This window comes from Chelonia mydas, chromosome 26 (assembly GCF_015237465.2).
Source record: "Chelonia mydas isolate rCheMyd1 chromosome 26, rCheMyd1.pri.v2, whole genome shotgun sequence".
Classification (NCBI taxonomy): domain Eukaryota; kingdom Metazoa; phylum Chordata; order Testudines; family Cheloniidae; genus Chelonia; species Chelonia mydas.
The window spans coordinates 6,014,024-6,031,345 of record NC_057859.1 but is presented as its reverse complement, the minus strand read 5'-3'; the positions used below and the strand labels follow the sequence as shown (position 1 = coordinate 6,031,345).

Below are 17,322 nucleotides of genomic sequence, written 5' to 3'. Positions count from 1 at the left end.
AATTTAAAGATCCCGGGTCACTTTGGGGGAAAGAGTAGAAAATACAGAACTGATCTTCTGACCTCCATTCTCTAAAAGCAAACGTGAGTGACTTGGGCTATACTGGGACCATTACTGGGGGCCAGTGGTTTCTGTTTTTTCCTTTTCAGTTACAATGCAAGCATCTATTTATAATCTAAAGGGTACTTGTAGTTATGGAAGAAAATACTTAAAACCTTGGTCTGTTGTATCTCAAAAGCAGGTTTTCAAGCTACATTTCACCTCCTCCAGTAGTTTTCCAGTTCCAGCGTACTAACTAGACTAAACACCTAGCATTAATTTAAAGTTAGGAGTTGAACTGTAGAGTCCTGTGACATTTAACTCCCCAAACCCTTACCAGGTTTTGATCTAACAAGACTTCCATGTTAATCCATTTTCCAAATGATTTCGTGTGTGTGTGTAAAGGCTGATGATTAGCTCATGTAGTGCAATAAAGCACAGTTTTGTAGATCACTGAACCCCATCTACTCCAGAGGTCCTGGGAGGAAGTATATTTGGGAACAGGTGGGAAATGACAGGCATGTTCAGGTTCCAGCATAAACATTTATTATTTATTAACATTATTAATATTACAGTCACGCCCCGAGTCCTGATCAGTATCACGACCCTATCTTCCTAGGTGCTGTGCAAACACATACAAAGAGACAGTCCCTGCCCCAAAGAGCTTTATTTCTAGCTTCTTACAGTCTAGGGATACTTCAGTTACAGTTAAGAAGGTACTTTTTAGGCTAAGCCTCCATTTTCAATGGGTCATAACTGCTAACTTGCCTACCTTCCCCACAAAATACCTTGTATGCTGACATTTTTTAAACTTGGTCTCAACCCGGAATTCTTCTTTGTCACCTTTTTGGAGTGAACTTAGTTCTGTAGGGAACCTAGTGCAGGCCTGACAGCTCTGGAGAATGCAGTCTTCTGTCTCTGCAAGAGAAGCGCTGTTACCTCTGCACTAGAAGGCCCATTTCTAGGGATGAGAGGGGAGCTGATTCTCCGTGTCCCATGCACTGAGGGCTTTTCTGCCAAATGCCACTTTTCATGATGGAATTTAAACAGAATTTCTTTATAATGATAGCAGGCTAGCACCTTTTTGATCAATGAGTTCTAGAGAAAAGCAAACAAGGGTATTTTCTAAAGCCCAGATCATGGTCTCATTGATGTATATGGCAGAACTCCCAGTGAAACCAGCATTTGAATCTTAGTATCTGATAAAATTTGATCAAAAAAAGCTCTTGGATACCAAAGTGGTGAGCAAGGTACAAATAGCTACATAGATAATTACTTCCTACATATACCTAGATACTTGATTTTATAGCACAGATGGTCACATGCACTACAGAAGTACTCATGTTTAAACACCATAGTGAAATGTAGTTACCTGTGTTATAACGTAGCCCCTGATCCTGCAGATTAGTCTGTGTGAGTTGAACCCCTGAGCCATTGGAATCCGTGGTGGTCCACACAGGCTCAGGGGTCCCCTCCACGTGCACCAGCTTGCAGGATCAGAGCCATTATTTTTTCTTACCTGTGTGTACAGAAAAAACTATGTGAGCACCCTCTTTTAACTCTAATATGGTTATCACATGATTTGGTGGTGGTGGTGTTCCATACGGGTGACTAAAAAACAATCTTATAACAGAGTTAAGCCACAACCATCTTTCACAACCACGCTTAAAATGGTTATTTTTGTAGCATAGTCAGGGCCTAAAACAGCCTTGCAAAATTCTGTTCGCCCACGCACCTGGCGTGAGTAATTCTCTTTTGATGGGTGAGTAAAATATCATTAGCTTTTTCATTATCATCTTGGAGCGGGTGGGAGAGTAACTTCTGACATTATTATTGCATTTGTTGAGCACTGACACTGGCCTTGGCTCTGCAGAAGACACAAGGGATAAAGACAGTCCATGCCCCAAAGAGCTTACAGTCTGTGGGCTTAGTACGGCACCACTGAACTCAGTGGAAGCAGGTTTGGAACAAAAAGGACTAAATACTTAAGGATTATAGTTTGAGGCAACATAAACTGCGTGGTTACATTATGAGTTTTTTCTTTGTTATAGGGGCTCACAGTGAGACCAGTTTTGTTGGTTTGTGCCCCGTAGCTTTGTCGGGGCGGAGTGAAACCCAGGGTTAAGTCTGTATATTTTTCAGTTGATTTCAGAGGTGTCCAATACTCTAAGCCAAATTCTGTGCTGCTGCATGCCCCAGGCAATCCCACTGACCTCCCAATGGAGCTTCATGGGCAGAAGTCAACACAGAATTTGGCGCAGTATCTCTCTTAACATAAGCTGTTTGTGATCCATTTGAATAATTTTTTCCTTTCGCATTAGTGTTCTGTTTGGAGTGGTTGCTATGAGTTCTTATAAAGAAGGGGGAGTGGGGTGGGACGGTGCATGCGGTTTCCATGGACACCGTGTAGTACAGCAAGACATCCAGAGTGATGTGATATATTAATTCCAACTGTGTCTTGTGTTCCTGCATCTCTCACCTGTGAGGGCTGGGGCTGGAATTCCCCCCTGCTCCTTGGACACTTGCTGGTGCATTGTATACGGTCATAGGGGTTTTTTTTAAGGCTGTGACAGTCTCGGACTCCTGATTCAGCTATCTGAGACGTGGATGTTCAGTGGGTGTATAGGTTTTTCACTAAGGCATTGTACAGCACCAAGCACACTGTCAGCATGCAGTGAATAATTTCTCTTATGCCCTGATCCTATGAGGTGTTGCCCACTTCTTGCAAGGACACATCTATATTAGCAGAATTGTTACCCATATTTCATCAGCTGCCTAAGGTTGCTAGTGTAGAAGGGGCTTGGGCATTTTTACTATTATGTCCGGAAAAGGTGCACAGAACAGCGTTGAATCATACTGTGCGAGAAGCACCTACCCCCCGTCTTCACTAGTGCTTCCACTGTTGCTACAAACATTGTAGCTGCCCCACTGCTGGCAGCTGCCGGAGTGTTGCTAATGCAGACAAGGGCCCAGATGGTGTGTGTTGGGAGTGGGAATTGAGGATTTTCAGCACTTTGCTGAGAAAGTTCCCATCACCTAATTAAGGTGAACTTAACGCAGCGTTGGGTTTTTTGATGAAAAATCAAATTTTTCCTTGGAAAGCGGACGCTTTTCATGAAAAACGTTGTTGAGCTGGAAACCCAATTTTTGGTTGAAAACCAGTTTCAACAGAAATTTTTCAGTGAGCCCCTAGTTTGACCCCCTATAGTTATTTGAGAGCCCGTGGCACTTTCTGCAGGAGTCTGAGTGTTAACCCTGAGGTCCTGACCATGTACATTGTGGGTAAATACATTGTGCCCCCTCCAACTTCCCCTCCACTTTCAGTTGCATACAGCTTTTTCCTTACTTCCTGTCCTAAACCATCATTGGAGATTGCTGTGCAATGTTGAACAGCAGCTGTTCATATCCCCAGAAGCAGCAGCATTTCAGTGGTGGTTGAAAATATTCATGTGTTTTCCCTATCTACCTGAGAGAGGTCTTAGGAAGCCTGATTAGTGTTTTGCGGTCCTCAAGTGGAGGGTGTTACCATGTGTTTTGTTGCAGTCTATGCTTATTTCCATTTAAATTCCTGAGATTGATAGCCCTCCTCCATTTTTTCTGGTCTTTGTCTGATGAGGGAGCAAGAGTGGCCAAGATTTGTTAGGAAACTTAGCATTTTGCTGGTGGGGGGGGAACGCTATCATACAGGAGAATAGATAAAACCACAGCTGCAGCCCTAGATTAGAAATCACATGGTCTGATCCAGTCGGACGATCCCCTCTGCATCTTACTTTCAGAGGGGACTACAGAAAATCTGTAAATCTTGCAAATCTCATTGGGCTGTATTCCCCATTGCCTGGTGGATTTCTCTGCAACTCTCCCGTGCATGCGGAGGAGAATTAGAGCACGTCTACATGTACGCAACTGCGTCAATGCACATCTGGTGAAGACGCTCTATGCCAATAGGAGAGCGCTCTCCTGTCAGCGTAACAAAACCACCTCTGCGAGTGGCAGAAGCTATGTTGGTGGGAGAAGCTGTCCCGCCGACATAGCACTGTCCACACCGGTGCTTATGCCAGTGTAATTTATGTCACTCAGAGGGGTGATTTATTCACATCCCTGAGCAACGTGAGTTCTACCGACATAAACTGTAGAGTAGACACAGCCTTAGACCCTTTGGTGTGTGACTTTGAGCTTGTACATGGAGAAGTATACTACACTGCTGGGGAAATTTCAGAGAAAATTAGCCACACCTTCCCCTCCCAGGGGTTCCTCAGCTTCCCTGATGGGATGCTTTCAGGATTCTCTCCACTCACCTACATTTTTTTCTTACTTTAAGCACCCAGCCCCTCTCTTCAGTACTTCACCCTCCTCCATTGAGGAAGACTAGGTGGAGCCTCCCTTCTGAAATCGGTGTTCCCAAACGAGCCAGACTGGCTGCCGCTGAACGACTCACAATGTCCCGATGGGGGCTGCGTGCGCTGCCTTTGCAGCAGTCCCCCGCCAGCCAGGAGAGTGAAGCCTGGAATCTTCATGGCATTACCGTTACTGTGGCTTGCTGAGTTAAATGGCTGTATCTGACCAGAGAGCTCTTCAGAGTGGGAAAGCTCCGACTGACTCAGCGTGCCCACACTGTTTATGAACATGATTTCAAGGGATTTCACACCCCAAACACAACCCCAGCTTTCTCTCGCTCAGCAGAAATAATAGAACCGAAACACACACAAGTCCAGGTTTCTCCTCTAGGCTGTGTGGAAACGTGCTCAGGTTTTTAGGGTAGCATTTGCGGCTCTGGCACACCAGGAGGAGGCTCTGTAACACATAGTAAAAGATGTGGAGCCGTATGTCAATCTGATCTATTTCTGATATGCTCATCGCTGTGGTATCCAGGCGGACTAATAATACCTGGAGTTCTTCATCTTACAGCGCACTCTGACAACTGCTAATTTGTGCATCCTCCTGTATCAGGTAATAATATTATCCCCATTTCACAGACGGGGAAACTGAGACACACAGTAGTGAAATGATTGGCCCAAGGCATCACAGCAATAGAATGTCCGAACTGGGATTAGAACCCAGGAGGAGTTATTGGTTCTCGGGCTTGTGCTCAGATTGTTGGAGCACATCTCTTTCTGCTGCCAGCAGCTTCTTGCAACTGCATTTCAAAGCTGCGGGTGTGTCAATTTATTTTAAAATCTCAGCTAAGATCAGTAGTTCTGATCTTCTTACTACTTCATTGCTTTATTCTTTCTGTTCTATTTTCTTGTGTTGCTTTTTCACTGAGCCATATTAAAGCAGGAAAATTGTCTCAAAATATAAAATAGCATTTTAAAAAAAATAGTTATATGAACAGGGTTTTTTAAAAAGGTTTTACTGAGACAGACATAATTACCAACTGGCATCATGGTGCTGATAGAGATATTTGCTGTTTCAAAGTATATTTGTAGCTTTGTTGAACATCCTGTTGACTTTCTTTTGCTATGAAAGAAAATAGTCTTCGTTTCTTCCTTGTACGCAGAACTTTTTGGATGTGAAAATCTTTTCCTTCCCAACTGAGATGGAGCTGAAATATCTTGTAGCTCACATCCCGCACTGCCCTTCATTGCATAAATGTAATGAGTAGTTTAAAGAAAAGTGAGCCATCTGAAACAGGATGGGCTGATCCCATTATCCATTAATTGACCTGAGCTTCTTGTTTTATCCTAGTTCGGCTCGAGAAGAAACGCAAGTGCTAAAGCAGACTATGTCAGCTCAGGTTAAAGGTAGGAGGAAGGAGAGAGACAATTTAAGCTCAACCAGGCTACTCAGGTGCTGTAGAAGACCTGAAATACTCCCTTGGTCTGAGGCCGGATTCCTCCATCCCCTTCCATCTTGCAATTAGTTGTTACATAAACTACCAGTTGCCTGCACCCTCAGCTGCTGGTCTTGGTTGACTTAGAACACTAGGATCCAGGCCTTCTAGTATGACTTGTTATTTAATCTGGTCAGTTTCCAGTGTCCCTGTTTTACTAGAGTTTATTTTCTTTTGTCGTGCTCTTTAATGAAGACTGACAGTTGGGTTTTTCCCCATGCCCCACACACTTTCCAGAGCGGCTGCCTTTTTCTTCGGAAGCCCCCATACTTCATGAGAGTGCAAAGCTGTATTGGGTAAAGAAGTCTGATTAAGTAAATGGTGAAAATGTTTTAGTAATACAAGGTGAGCAAGACAATGTCTGTTATTGGACCAACTTCTGTTGGTGGAAGGTGCAAGCTTTTGAGCTCCGCTGAGCTCTTCTTCAGCTTTGGGGAAAGGAGCTCAAAATCTTGTACCTTCCACCTCCAGAAGTTGGTCCAATAAAAGATATTACCTAACTAGGGTGGCCAGCCCTCCAGGAATTAAAGATTCATCTTTAATTAAAGATAATGTCATGTGATGAATCTCCAGGAATTCATCCAACCAAAGTTGGCGACTCTGTACCTAAGCCACTTTGTCTCTCTCATATCCTGGGATCAGCATAGCTCCAAAACCGCTGCAACCAAATGTTTAGAGACTCACACAACTACAGCTATCTTCACTGCTGCTCCTTGCGTTTTGCAGCCAGCCACTCTGTCTGTTGCAGATTAATTATCTGGAGGCATCTCTGTTTGAATGGTCCTCTCTGGCTGGTGGTGGTTCAGAGCCTTTGTAAGGGGCCTGTATTTAAATTCTGTGTTCGTTTCTGTGTTAACTAAGATTAATCATTAGCAACAGAGAAACAATTATCCCTAATCGTGCACAGTGTTAACTGTTCTTTGGCTGGGACTGTAAAGTTTCTGGGGCAGGGACCAGGTCCCTTTCTCTCTCTCTTCTGTAATGCACCGTGCGATTCATGGTGCAACATGAATAGTAAATAATGCATTAAAATGGGGCGCCATTGGTGGAATTTCCCCCACCTCCTCTTATCGATACAACACCACTCACCATAATATCTCTATTGAAATGCTTAGGGCAGGGGACTGGGAATAAGGATTCCTGAGTTCTATTCCTGTCTGCCATTGATTCACTTTGTGACCTTTGGTAAATCACTTCATTTCTCTGTGCATCAGTGTCCTCCATCTGTAAAATGGAGATAAAGATTCAGTTTGTAAGCACTCAGAGATCCTCTGTTATAACGTCATGTAGAAGGGCAAAGTATTTAAAGGTGCGTGTTTGCTAGCTGATTACTTCAGCATAGTGTCAGTGATGCATGGGACCTCAGGGTGCCACTCTAGTAGCTGCATGTTGTATATTTCACAGGAGATTAAATGGTTACGCTTTGACTTATACATGCTTCTTTCACTTACTGCCAGCAATCTCCATCTTCCAATGTTACGTTTCTATAGGAACTCCCAGCAAGGCCTGCTGCAAGATATTATCAGCCAGTCTCAGGCTGGGCACAGCAGGTCCAAATTCAGCCACGGTGTTGCATCTGTTTACACCGGAAGCTGTATTTGGTCCTAGTTTTCCTCTTCTCCATGCCACTGCTCCCCCTCAGTTCTCCAGTTTTGTTCCTGGCCTCTACCTGAGGGCAGTTACTGATGCAGATTTCTAATGATCCCCTCAGAATACCTTTTACACTGTCACAGATGACTAGCTCTAATGAAAGATAGCACCTGGTTATACTGACTCCAATAGTATGACCAGTGCCTAGAGGGTAATAAGGGAGTTGCCCCATTTTTATTGACTTTTTACCCGTGTAGAAAAAAGAAAAATCTTTAATTTCCTATTCCTTCCTGTAAGGCACCACAAGTAGTTATTGACAGTTTAATTATATGCTAGATAATTGTTTGTTTATAGAAGAAGTGTGATTCATGGTTGCTGTGACTGCCAGTGGAACTGGAAGGGGTTAATAGCCTAAAATTACATCAGCCATGCTGGAGAACAATAAACAGGAAGTACTCCAGAAATTAAATTTAAACATTTGTGACTAATGTTGACTTTTACTCCATGGTCAGTTCAGGAGGTATGGATTGCAGTCTAGGTTTATTACTGGTTACTAATTATACCATTGGTTTGACTATGGTTGGCCGAAATGAAGCAAAGGGGGAATTGGGTCATTGGATGATCTTGTTTTTGCTGTCATTCCCATATTAAGTGTTGTCTCATATGGTATGGTGTTTGTGGAGTGGTGCCTGCAGAGAGAAGTCTCTAACTGGTAGTTTAATCCTAAAAGTTAGCTGTTGTAGATAAGAGATTTTACAAAACCGATAGGGTAATAAAAATGTTTTCAGGGTTAAAAATAATCATTGGAAATCAGTGTAGTTGTTTGAATTAAAACTTTCCTCAACAACCTTTGCAACCCTGCATGGGAACCTGTAAGTGAAACTGATTAGACACGGTAGTGAAACTGACTAACCATTTTCACTCTGCAATACTGACAAAAATGAACCGGTTAAGAGATTCAATAATATAAACTAAATTAGATTTTTAAAATCAATTTTAGTAAAAAATGTGAGAAAGGCTACTATTTGCACAGGACCATTAGGGGACTTCTGCACCTTCTGTTTTGCATCTGGTACAGAACATTGTTTGAGACAAGATACCATGCTAGATGAACCATTGGTCTGTTCTAGTTTGGAAATTCCTGGATAAGGCTATTCCTGTTTTTAAAAGACATAACTGAATTTTCCCCTTAGCTACATCAGCAGAATATGCTGTAAACTGGGTTTAGTATAAACTGGGAGCATTATGGACCATGAATTTTAACCAGACAACATAAATTAGTCTAATACATTGAAAGCAATGGCTGAATTATTGTGTTTTTATTACTTTGGTTATCAAGGGGGGAAAGAAACTTAATTATTTTCATTGCTTTATGATTATGACTACAACAATCTGACCAAGCCAAAAATGGATACGTAGTGAGCACTCTCACCTTCCAACTAGCTTATGTGAGGCGGGGCCGGGGGGAATAGCTCATCCAGCTTGTACTCACAACCATATTAAGGTTTTTACGAATGAAGGCTTTTCAGCTGGCAGGTGAGCCATCCCTGCAGCTATGGTAAGAAAAATCCTTTGAAGCAGCTCAAAACTCCAGACTCTTGGGTGGTGGTTTTTGAGGGTCGTTCCCCCCCCCACCCCATTTAAGGTTCTCTTTGTAAATATTTGTAGTGTTTGATTCCTTCCTTCCCACCCCCACCTCCCCTTTCAGATTTTTTTTGAAATTTTGCACAACCTTCAGACCCTTGTTCTGCCAAGGAGTGCCTTGGACATCTAGAGCCCTTAGTTGTATTAATAGGACACTGGAGGAAAAAGGGGGATTTCACTGCTGGAGAGCCAGCTGGCACTGCTGTTTGGGAAGATCACAGATGCCAGAGCTGAAGCCCACTCCAAAGGGAGATATACTTTATCTTGAATGTACTACCAGGATCTGGGATGTTATTCCACTGAAGCTTGCATCCAAAAATCCTTCTCTACGAAAGAGCTTGGGGAACATGTTTTTTGACATTGTCGCATGTGAGGCCAGCTATTCTTGTTCGCTTACATATTCCATATCTCTCCCTCCTTCCTTTTCCAGGATTCCGTTCAAGATTGGGCAGCCCAAGAAACAGATTGTACCCAAGACAGTGAGTAAACCAATTCCCCCTTTTTAGATCCAGTCTGTGATCATGTGGCTGATGAGTCAAGCCAGCACTTTGACTCGTCCCATTTTTGTGTGTGTATGTGCGAGGGGAGTGTGAGTGAGCAGAACCTGTTGCTGTGTTTGACCATCACATCCTTGTGCTGTGGGTGAGGGGGAGTCCCAGCTACATGCAGTATTTTGGTCTCAGGATCTGTTTGTTAAGGGAGGGGGCTCTTTCATTCTGGCACAGTTTTCCTAGGAGATGACTGAACATGCTTCCTTCCTTCCTTCTTTCAGCAATGGCTTGTTTGTTCATCCTTTCTGAGCAGATGGAGGAGGGGGAGTGGTTCAGATCGCTGAATATAACCGTTTCCAAAGGAAAGCTTATCAGAGGAGGCTGAGATGCTTAGTACTCAGGCATGAATTAATTTGTACTGCACAGCATTTGCTTTAAAAGAAAATTAAAAAAGCATTTTGTATTCTGATGAATTTGAAAGTCCTTTCCCAAGTGCTGTTTCTTGCAGCTGGCTGTGGTATTTTCCCTGCCTAAGCAGATGGTCCTTGTCCTGTGAAAGCTGTAGTGCTCACAGTAGCAATCCCTGAATTAACCTGCGTACCTGCTTTAAAAGAAGCGTCCTGATTGCTAGTGTGACAGAGACATTGGCTTTATAATTATAACTGCATTGGTGAACTAATCCCCTGTACAGACTAACATTCCTGATCCTTCCTCTGTGGGACACCCACCACTGCTAATTCCTTCGGTTGCGTGGGTTACTTGTATTAAGGTGCCAAAGATACTTTTTGTGGCATGAAGTTTCCCCTTGAGACGGAGGGTTTACTCTGCCACTTCCCAATATTGATGAACTGTAATCTTTTATTTAAAGGATGGTGTCGTTCTGTGGTGCTGCAGAACGGCAGCTTTCTGCTTCAAACTGGCAGTGCAAAATTTAAGCAAGGGACCTTCTTAAAGAACGGCAATGTTGAAACCCTAATCAGGGCTTTTGACTCCTTTTCACTCTTCTGTGGTCTTCCCGAGTTCTAGTGATCCAGACATCATGTGTTGAATGCTGCTCTCTGCAAAGAAATACAACCCCCAGCCTCAGGCAAATCCACTGGATCCCTGTTTATTTCAAGATCCAGTTCAAAATTACCCTTTTTTTGGTTTTTAAATCCCTCGTTGACTTTCTCTATCGGATCGCAGAGATCCTGACTCCCTCCCTTACTTGCTCCATCCACCTATCTAGCACTGGTTTCTTCTCTGCTGGCACAAGGGCCTTCTTCTCTGCGTCTCCTGATGGCTTGAAGAGTGTTTTTGGACATTTCCTCCCCATCTGATTTTTGTGTCTCATATGAGTACATATTCTCTTTGTCTGCACCTGTTAATTTCCCTTTCCCTGTGCCGTAACGTATTGTTTAACGGTGTAAAGTGTTTCAGGATGCAGTTTGTCTGAAAGTCTTTATACGACATAAACCTGTGTCGCTGCCCATAGTGCCACGCACCAAGGTCTCCACCGTCACCTCTGAAGCTAGCCCTCCTAATGGTAGAGCAGGAGCTCGGGTTGAATGAGAGTTAATATTTGAACCTTCCAGATCTCTCTTTGCTCTCAGTTTGCAGTGGATTCTGCCCTAACACTCTTCCCTCCTGGTATGCCTTGTGCCTGGCATTTTGGATGGTGGCAGTATGGGGATGTCTGTTAGCTCTCTGGGTCTTGTCTTTCAATGTGGAGATACAGTATATCATAGGCAAATCCAAGAGATCACTCTCCAGTTCCTTCCTGAGCTTTTGTAGCCATTTTCCTCTTGCCTATCCAGTTACAGGGATTTCTCCAGCACATCCACAAATAGAGATAAACTGGCAGTTATGGGCTGTAATTTCTGAAATAAAAACCTTTTGTCAAGTTCAGCGTATCCAAGGGGCAAAGTTTCATCCAGGACTGTTACTGGTTCCAAGCCTTTTCCCCTTTCCCCTGCTCTTCATCTGTCCCTCCGCTTCCCAAATTCAGCAGAAGTGCTGAGAGTTTGAATGTTGATGACATGGTAACCTGGAGAGAGTTGGAAATTTTTACCTGGCCTCCACTATGCCATCTTGTTAATTGTAACAATACTCTTGGGACAGATGTGTGCCAAACAGGAAGCATGGAGCAATGTAACTGCACAGGGTAAGTGTAGAGTGCAGTCCTTCAAAGAACAAGTCCTTAGAACAAATGACAGGAAACTACCAATCTCCCTTGAGAACCTGACCTTCAGATTTATACTCCTCTTAGTTTCAGGGTATGGAAGTGATGCTTTGTAGCTCATCTAGTTAGCTTAGACCTCCGAGTTTACCTCCCCCTTGCAGGCTGAGACGTTCCATCTGTGCGGGCTTTTGTGAACAGCAGTACAATCTGCTTTAGCTCTCCATTTTATTCCAGATGTTGGCCTCTGGAGGCTGCTGCAGGAAGTGGGAAGGTGTGGCATCTCCAGGGCTCCATCCAGAGCTCATCAGAAGGGAAGCGGTTATGGAGAGGCTCTCCCACTCACAAGATTGTACCACAAAAAAAAAAAAAGAAAAAAAAAAGTCAGTTGTCAGAATTTAGCAGTTGGCTCCCACCAGAGCATGCTAGTTCCAACATGGGGAGAGAGACAGAATCATTCTGACATGGCAGGCTTCGCTCACCAAAGCTTTTGTGATTAAAAGGCTCTAGTACGAGTAGAAGCACTAGAAACTGGGCGGCAGTAGGAATTAGTCACGACTCCTTGTGCCCACTCGCTGTTGATCCTTTGAAGAAGGGCAAAGTGTCAGCCACAGTTTAGCTCTTCAGGTAGAAGGAAACCCCTGTAGGAAATACCAGCTGGTGAACTGAAGTGATCTCCTGCCCCCTCAGGCATGGCACTACTTTGTTTCCACCTAAACCTGGGCAAATCCAATTCCAGACGGAATAATCTCCCCCCCTCCCCTTCCCCTGAAAAGAGCATCTGTCACTGAGCTCGTACAGAGGCGAGGAGATTGGGTGGGAGGATCTAATATACAGAGAGGACCTGCTGTCAGGGGAACGATAGAGGACATAATAACGCAGCCCAATTAAACTAATGCCCAGCGATAGGACTTAAACCTGTTAGAATTATATCTGTGTGCAGAATGTTTATTGTTTAAATCCACTACGCAGTGGAAGCCTCTTATTGTGGAGACAGTCCTCTCCACCCCCAGGACAACTTCACTCTAAGCACAAGGTTACACTGTTCAAGCTGCAGTGCGGCCCCAGCTAACGGAAGTTCGTCTGTGTCACCCTGGGGTTGTACCAGGCTCTTCAGTGGGGACTGGGTCATCTGAGTTGGAAGGTGGCTGAAAAGAATGGCTGCTTGTGCCTCTCCACAGTGAGCAGAGCCTCCCATCACTGCCAGGCAAAGCAAGGGAAGCCAGTCAGCTCATTTTCTCTCTTGGAAGAGGGGGATCCAGAGCATAGCCTCCCCCAGTAACCTTGGGCGAGTTGGTCAGGGGTTCCCCCGCCCTCAGTCTGCTCAGTTTCGGGGTGTATCCTTCCCCCACTGCGGTGCTGGTTGACCTTGAGGGAGTTGGCTGGGCAGGATTGAGTGTGTGTGTTCCAGAGCTCGCAAACCTGGGTTGCAGACTTCGGAGTCTGCTCGACCCTGCTCCCTTGTTTAGCCAAAGATTTTGGTGTCCCCTGAGACCTGTGGGATAACTGAGCTTCTTTATAACAAGAATTCCATCACAGCAAGTTTGCCATATTTAGTTTCCACTGTGCATGACTAACCTTTTAAATCTCTAATACGGGAGTAACAGCATTGGTGGGATGAAATTAACGGGCCTGGTGAATTAGGTGACTGCGTCTATTACACTCTCCCTTCCACCCCCTCTCATTAAAGCTGCGGTGGGGTGAATCCCCTCCCTCTATTCTGAAGCTGCATGTGATGCTCTTTGGGGAATGGCATATGAGCAGCATTGATTTTGTGCACTGCTTATCCACCCATAGCCTTACTTAGAAGATGGGTAGGTGTGGCTTGCTGGTTTGCGAAGTCCACAAAATCCTAGTCATGGGTGTACAGGCTCGTATTCCGGCTTCACTTCATTTCAGGATTATTTTGGCTCAAGGTACTCGACTGTCAGACACAAAGGGGTTATTGTGACTTGTGCTAATTGTTCTGCTGCGCCCAATTTATGCACACAACTTGCATTGTCTAGGTGGGATCTTTGTTGTGTTTGATGGGATGGCACATACCCAGCAGAAGTTTGTGGTTATAATAACATTTTTGGCTTAACTACACAGGTTTTTCTCTTCCCTCTTGTTGCCAAATCCCATTAAGGGAGTCTGAGTCCAATGGAATGACGCCATGTGGAAATCAAATAGCACCCTTCCTCCAGGAGAGTAAGAAGGCTCTTCACAGTACTGCCTTTCCATCCTCTTGTGGTGCTCATCGGTCTTGCATCATTTCCTCTCTACCACATTGCTGATTACGACCCCCCCTCCCCCCTTTGAGTTACAAAGATTCCATCATGGCTGGAAAGCCCAAAGTTTGACCCCTTCTTGGATCTGTTACAAAGTCAATGTAATTCACTGGGGAGTTTTAAAGAGCACTTCAGTTAAAAGTCCTAGGTCTGCACTCGGGAGCAATCTTACAATAACTAACCAATGTTCATGGAGCAAAAAGCATTTCATTAAGGAAAACAGATTTTGGTTTCAAGCTTCCAGAAGTGAGTGAGGTGGATTGGAGGGAGGAATTATTTGACTGTGGAAACTTACCTAGCTGGTTTCATTTCTTCAGAGTACCTCTAGTACTCGTTATTTTTAATTTGTTAACTCTATGAGTAGCTTTTTGCTTTACATGTCAGATGCCTATGGCCACTAAGTTTCCAGGCTGGTGAAATCTAAGTGAGAGCTGAAACAAGGGTGACCAGATGCCAAGTGTGAAAAATCAGGACCCGGGGGGGGAGGTAATAGGTCCCTATATAAGAAAAAGCCCCAAATATCGGGACTGTCCCTATACAATCGGGACATTTGGTCACCCGAGCCGAAACTGCTGGGTACTATGCATAACGTGCTTGATGTTCCGTTCCCTTGCAGCCCACTGCATTTGTCTCTTTCAGCCACCTGTTGCATCTTTACATAACCCCGGATTGTGAGCATTCTGGGGCAGGGGACTTATTTGTGTCGCATGATGGTCCATGAGCCTCGATTGGAGTCTCTGGGTGCTACTGTAATAGAAATAATAATTAATAGTAGCTAGCAGAGTTACATGGGTGTGCAGAATGCAGTGACTGGTAGCCAACTGTTACTGTGGGGGTGAAGCAAGAATAAGGCTTGGGCAGCTGTCTCTATAAATGTCACTGGGGATGTGAGTAGGGAGGGGTGTTTGATGTGCTGCCTTGTGAAGAAGAGGATTCAGTCCCTGATATGCAGAGTGCACATGAGACGACTAGGCAGGGAACCCAAGAAAGATAGGACAGGATGAGAGTTTGAGGGACACGTGTACTCCACATAGAAAAGTAACTTCTGTGTGAGAGTTGTGGCCTCCCTCATATCAAATAGACTGAGAGATACCTTTGTTTCACCCAGAGGCACTGCAGGTAGAGGGGAGAATTGAAGGGGTAAATCAGCAAATGTCAGGAACTGCTCTGCATCTTTACATTCCGTTTCATCCCGAGCCACCCTACCCCTTGCAACTAAGCCTAGGAAGAACTGATTGCTGACCAAATGAAAGGGAAATTCTTCTGAATAGTATATCCGCAATGGGATGGAGCTTCATGCTGAGAACAGGGGGAATAATACCATCAGCCGTCAAAGGATTCAAGCCTGAGTCATGCCGGCCCCCTTTGGTTTGCAACCAGGACAGTTCACATAAACATATAAATAGAATGCAATAGTCTGGGGTTATTTTTACAGCCGGAACAACCATAGAAATATAGGGTGATTTTACTATGTGCTGGTTACCTGACCTGAAGCCACCAGCTGTCATGGATTTTTGCAGAGCTGTGAACCAGGCATTGGCTATGCAAGCTGCCCCCTCATTGATCCACCCTGTCCTGGAGGGACCAATTTTAGCAGTGAGAAAGGGAGATCAGTCTCTGTGGAGCTTTTCGGTCTACAGAGACAGCCAGCGTGGGTGCCGGCAGTAGTGGTCTCTGTTGGTCTGGACACGTGTCCCCTTGGAATTTGACTGAAGCTCACCAAACTCACTATCCACCGAACAGCCATCAGATTGCAGTGAGTCAGTCACTACTGACTTTGGGTGGATTTGAACTTGCAAACTAGGAAGATATTTAAGAAAGAGGGATTGCAAAAAATGAGGGTGACATTTACACCTGTAGATCTCCACTTTAAAACGTTGGCCTTAGAGCAATTGGAATTGAAAACCAAGGGGGAATTTTATTAAATGTTGTTGTTTCTTTAGCTATATTTTGCTGCTGTGAGTCTCAGTCTCGAATGCCTGGAGCAGCATGGAGTGCATTTTAAAAAAAAGTACTCTGGTTCATTCTAGTCTTGGCTGAGCGCAACACTTCGCTGCTTGTTTAATAGCGTGGCAGCTTAACCACAAAAAAGAACCCAGTTTTGATCCCATGACAACAAAAGTACATGTTTACTCTTGGCTGGTCAGTTGAAATCCATGTGCTTTATTTGGTTGATAAGTTGTGGAATGAATGTGGAAAGTATGTGTTAAAACAGTCCACCTGGAATGAGAGCACCGTGGAGTATCGTATCTCATCGGAGGTTTTCTGTCAGCCAGCAGGTTGGAATAGGAAGTAATTGATGTCATATTCAGAGAATACGTCTCTGCTTGGGTGATTTTTTTTTTTTTTTTTTTACTTGTATACTCTTTGGAGCAGTTACTCTATCTTCATCTCTTTGGAAAGTGCCCAGCACACTGAGAATGTTACTGTAATTAAAATAATAAAATTGTTTTCTCGTCACCCCATGATTTGGTGGATTTCTTTGTAATAGGGTCATGTATTAGAATCTGGGGGGGGCATGGAGACCCAGTGATATCTTGAGGTTTAGAAAGGGGCCTTTGGTTACCTGAGCTGATGGAGACAGAGGGTATGGTGCAGAGAATGTATAGTTTCATAGGAAGTGATCAGAAAAGAAGTGCTAAAATACAAAATTTCCAATCCTTTGGGACAACCACAGTAGTTAATCTAAGAACTCAGCTGTAGCAGCCAGTAGCCACTGCCGCCCCTTCAGTTGTGCAGTCTCTCGTGGAGCTTGAACTGCTTCAAACCCAGTTTCAGGTCTAAGGCTTGGAGCAGTCCGGATTCTGTGGTGGATTAGAACCTATGGATTAGAACGGGAGTTGGGAGGAGTGCTGGGGCACATCACAGAGGCAAATCAGAAGGGGAAAGGAGGAGGAAGCCCAGAATACCTGTTACTGAAGCCTGAAGAACTAATATTAGTGACCTTGAAATCCAAAACAGTTGCATGCAGAGAAGATAGATACTTAATAATTTGCAAAGGGGAGTGTGGAGCCCTTTAAATTTGATGTTGGAAGAGAGAGAGGCATGCCCCCAATCCCATTCTCCATTACCATGCGTGAACGTGTGCACACAGTGTTTCTGGACCCCCGAGCAGAAACATTTCTCATATGACATGCTCCTCTTCTGAAACACTGAGCAGGGCTGTGTAAAGCAGAGGCATGTGTGTTCATGTGTCTTTATACCTGCTCGGCTGCCACCTTTGTGTGCTTTTGGAACGGCTCCATTTATTTTGTCAGTTTCCAGTTCATGTGCCATAGCATGTCCTCAGAATGAACTGAC

The 17,322-nt window shown here is 44.3% G+C and overlaps 1 protein-coding gene across 6 annotated transcripts in view; it reads left to right on the top strand.

The window, feature by feature from the left end:
• Nucleotides 1-17,322, top strand: part of BIN3 (bridging integrator 3) — a 64,172-nt gene that overhangs the window by 7,950 nt on the left and 38,900 nt on the right. For 5 of the 6 annotated variants that reach the window (XM_043536174.1, XM_027830490.3, XM_037886225.2 and 2 more), the window contains exon 2: nucleotides 9,534-9,582. In XM_043536174.1, coding sequence (XP_043392109.1) covers nucleotides 9,534-9,582 — 49 coding nt within the window. Of the gene's footprint in view, nucleotides 1-9,533; nucleotides 9,583-17,322 lie in introns of those variants that run through there. The other variant, XM_037886226.2, reaches the window with a different exon arrangement.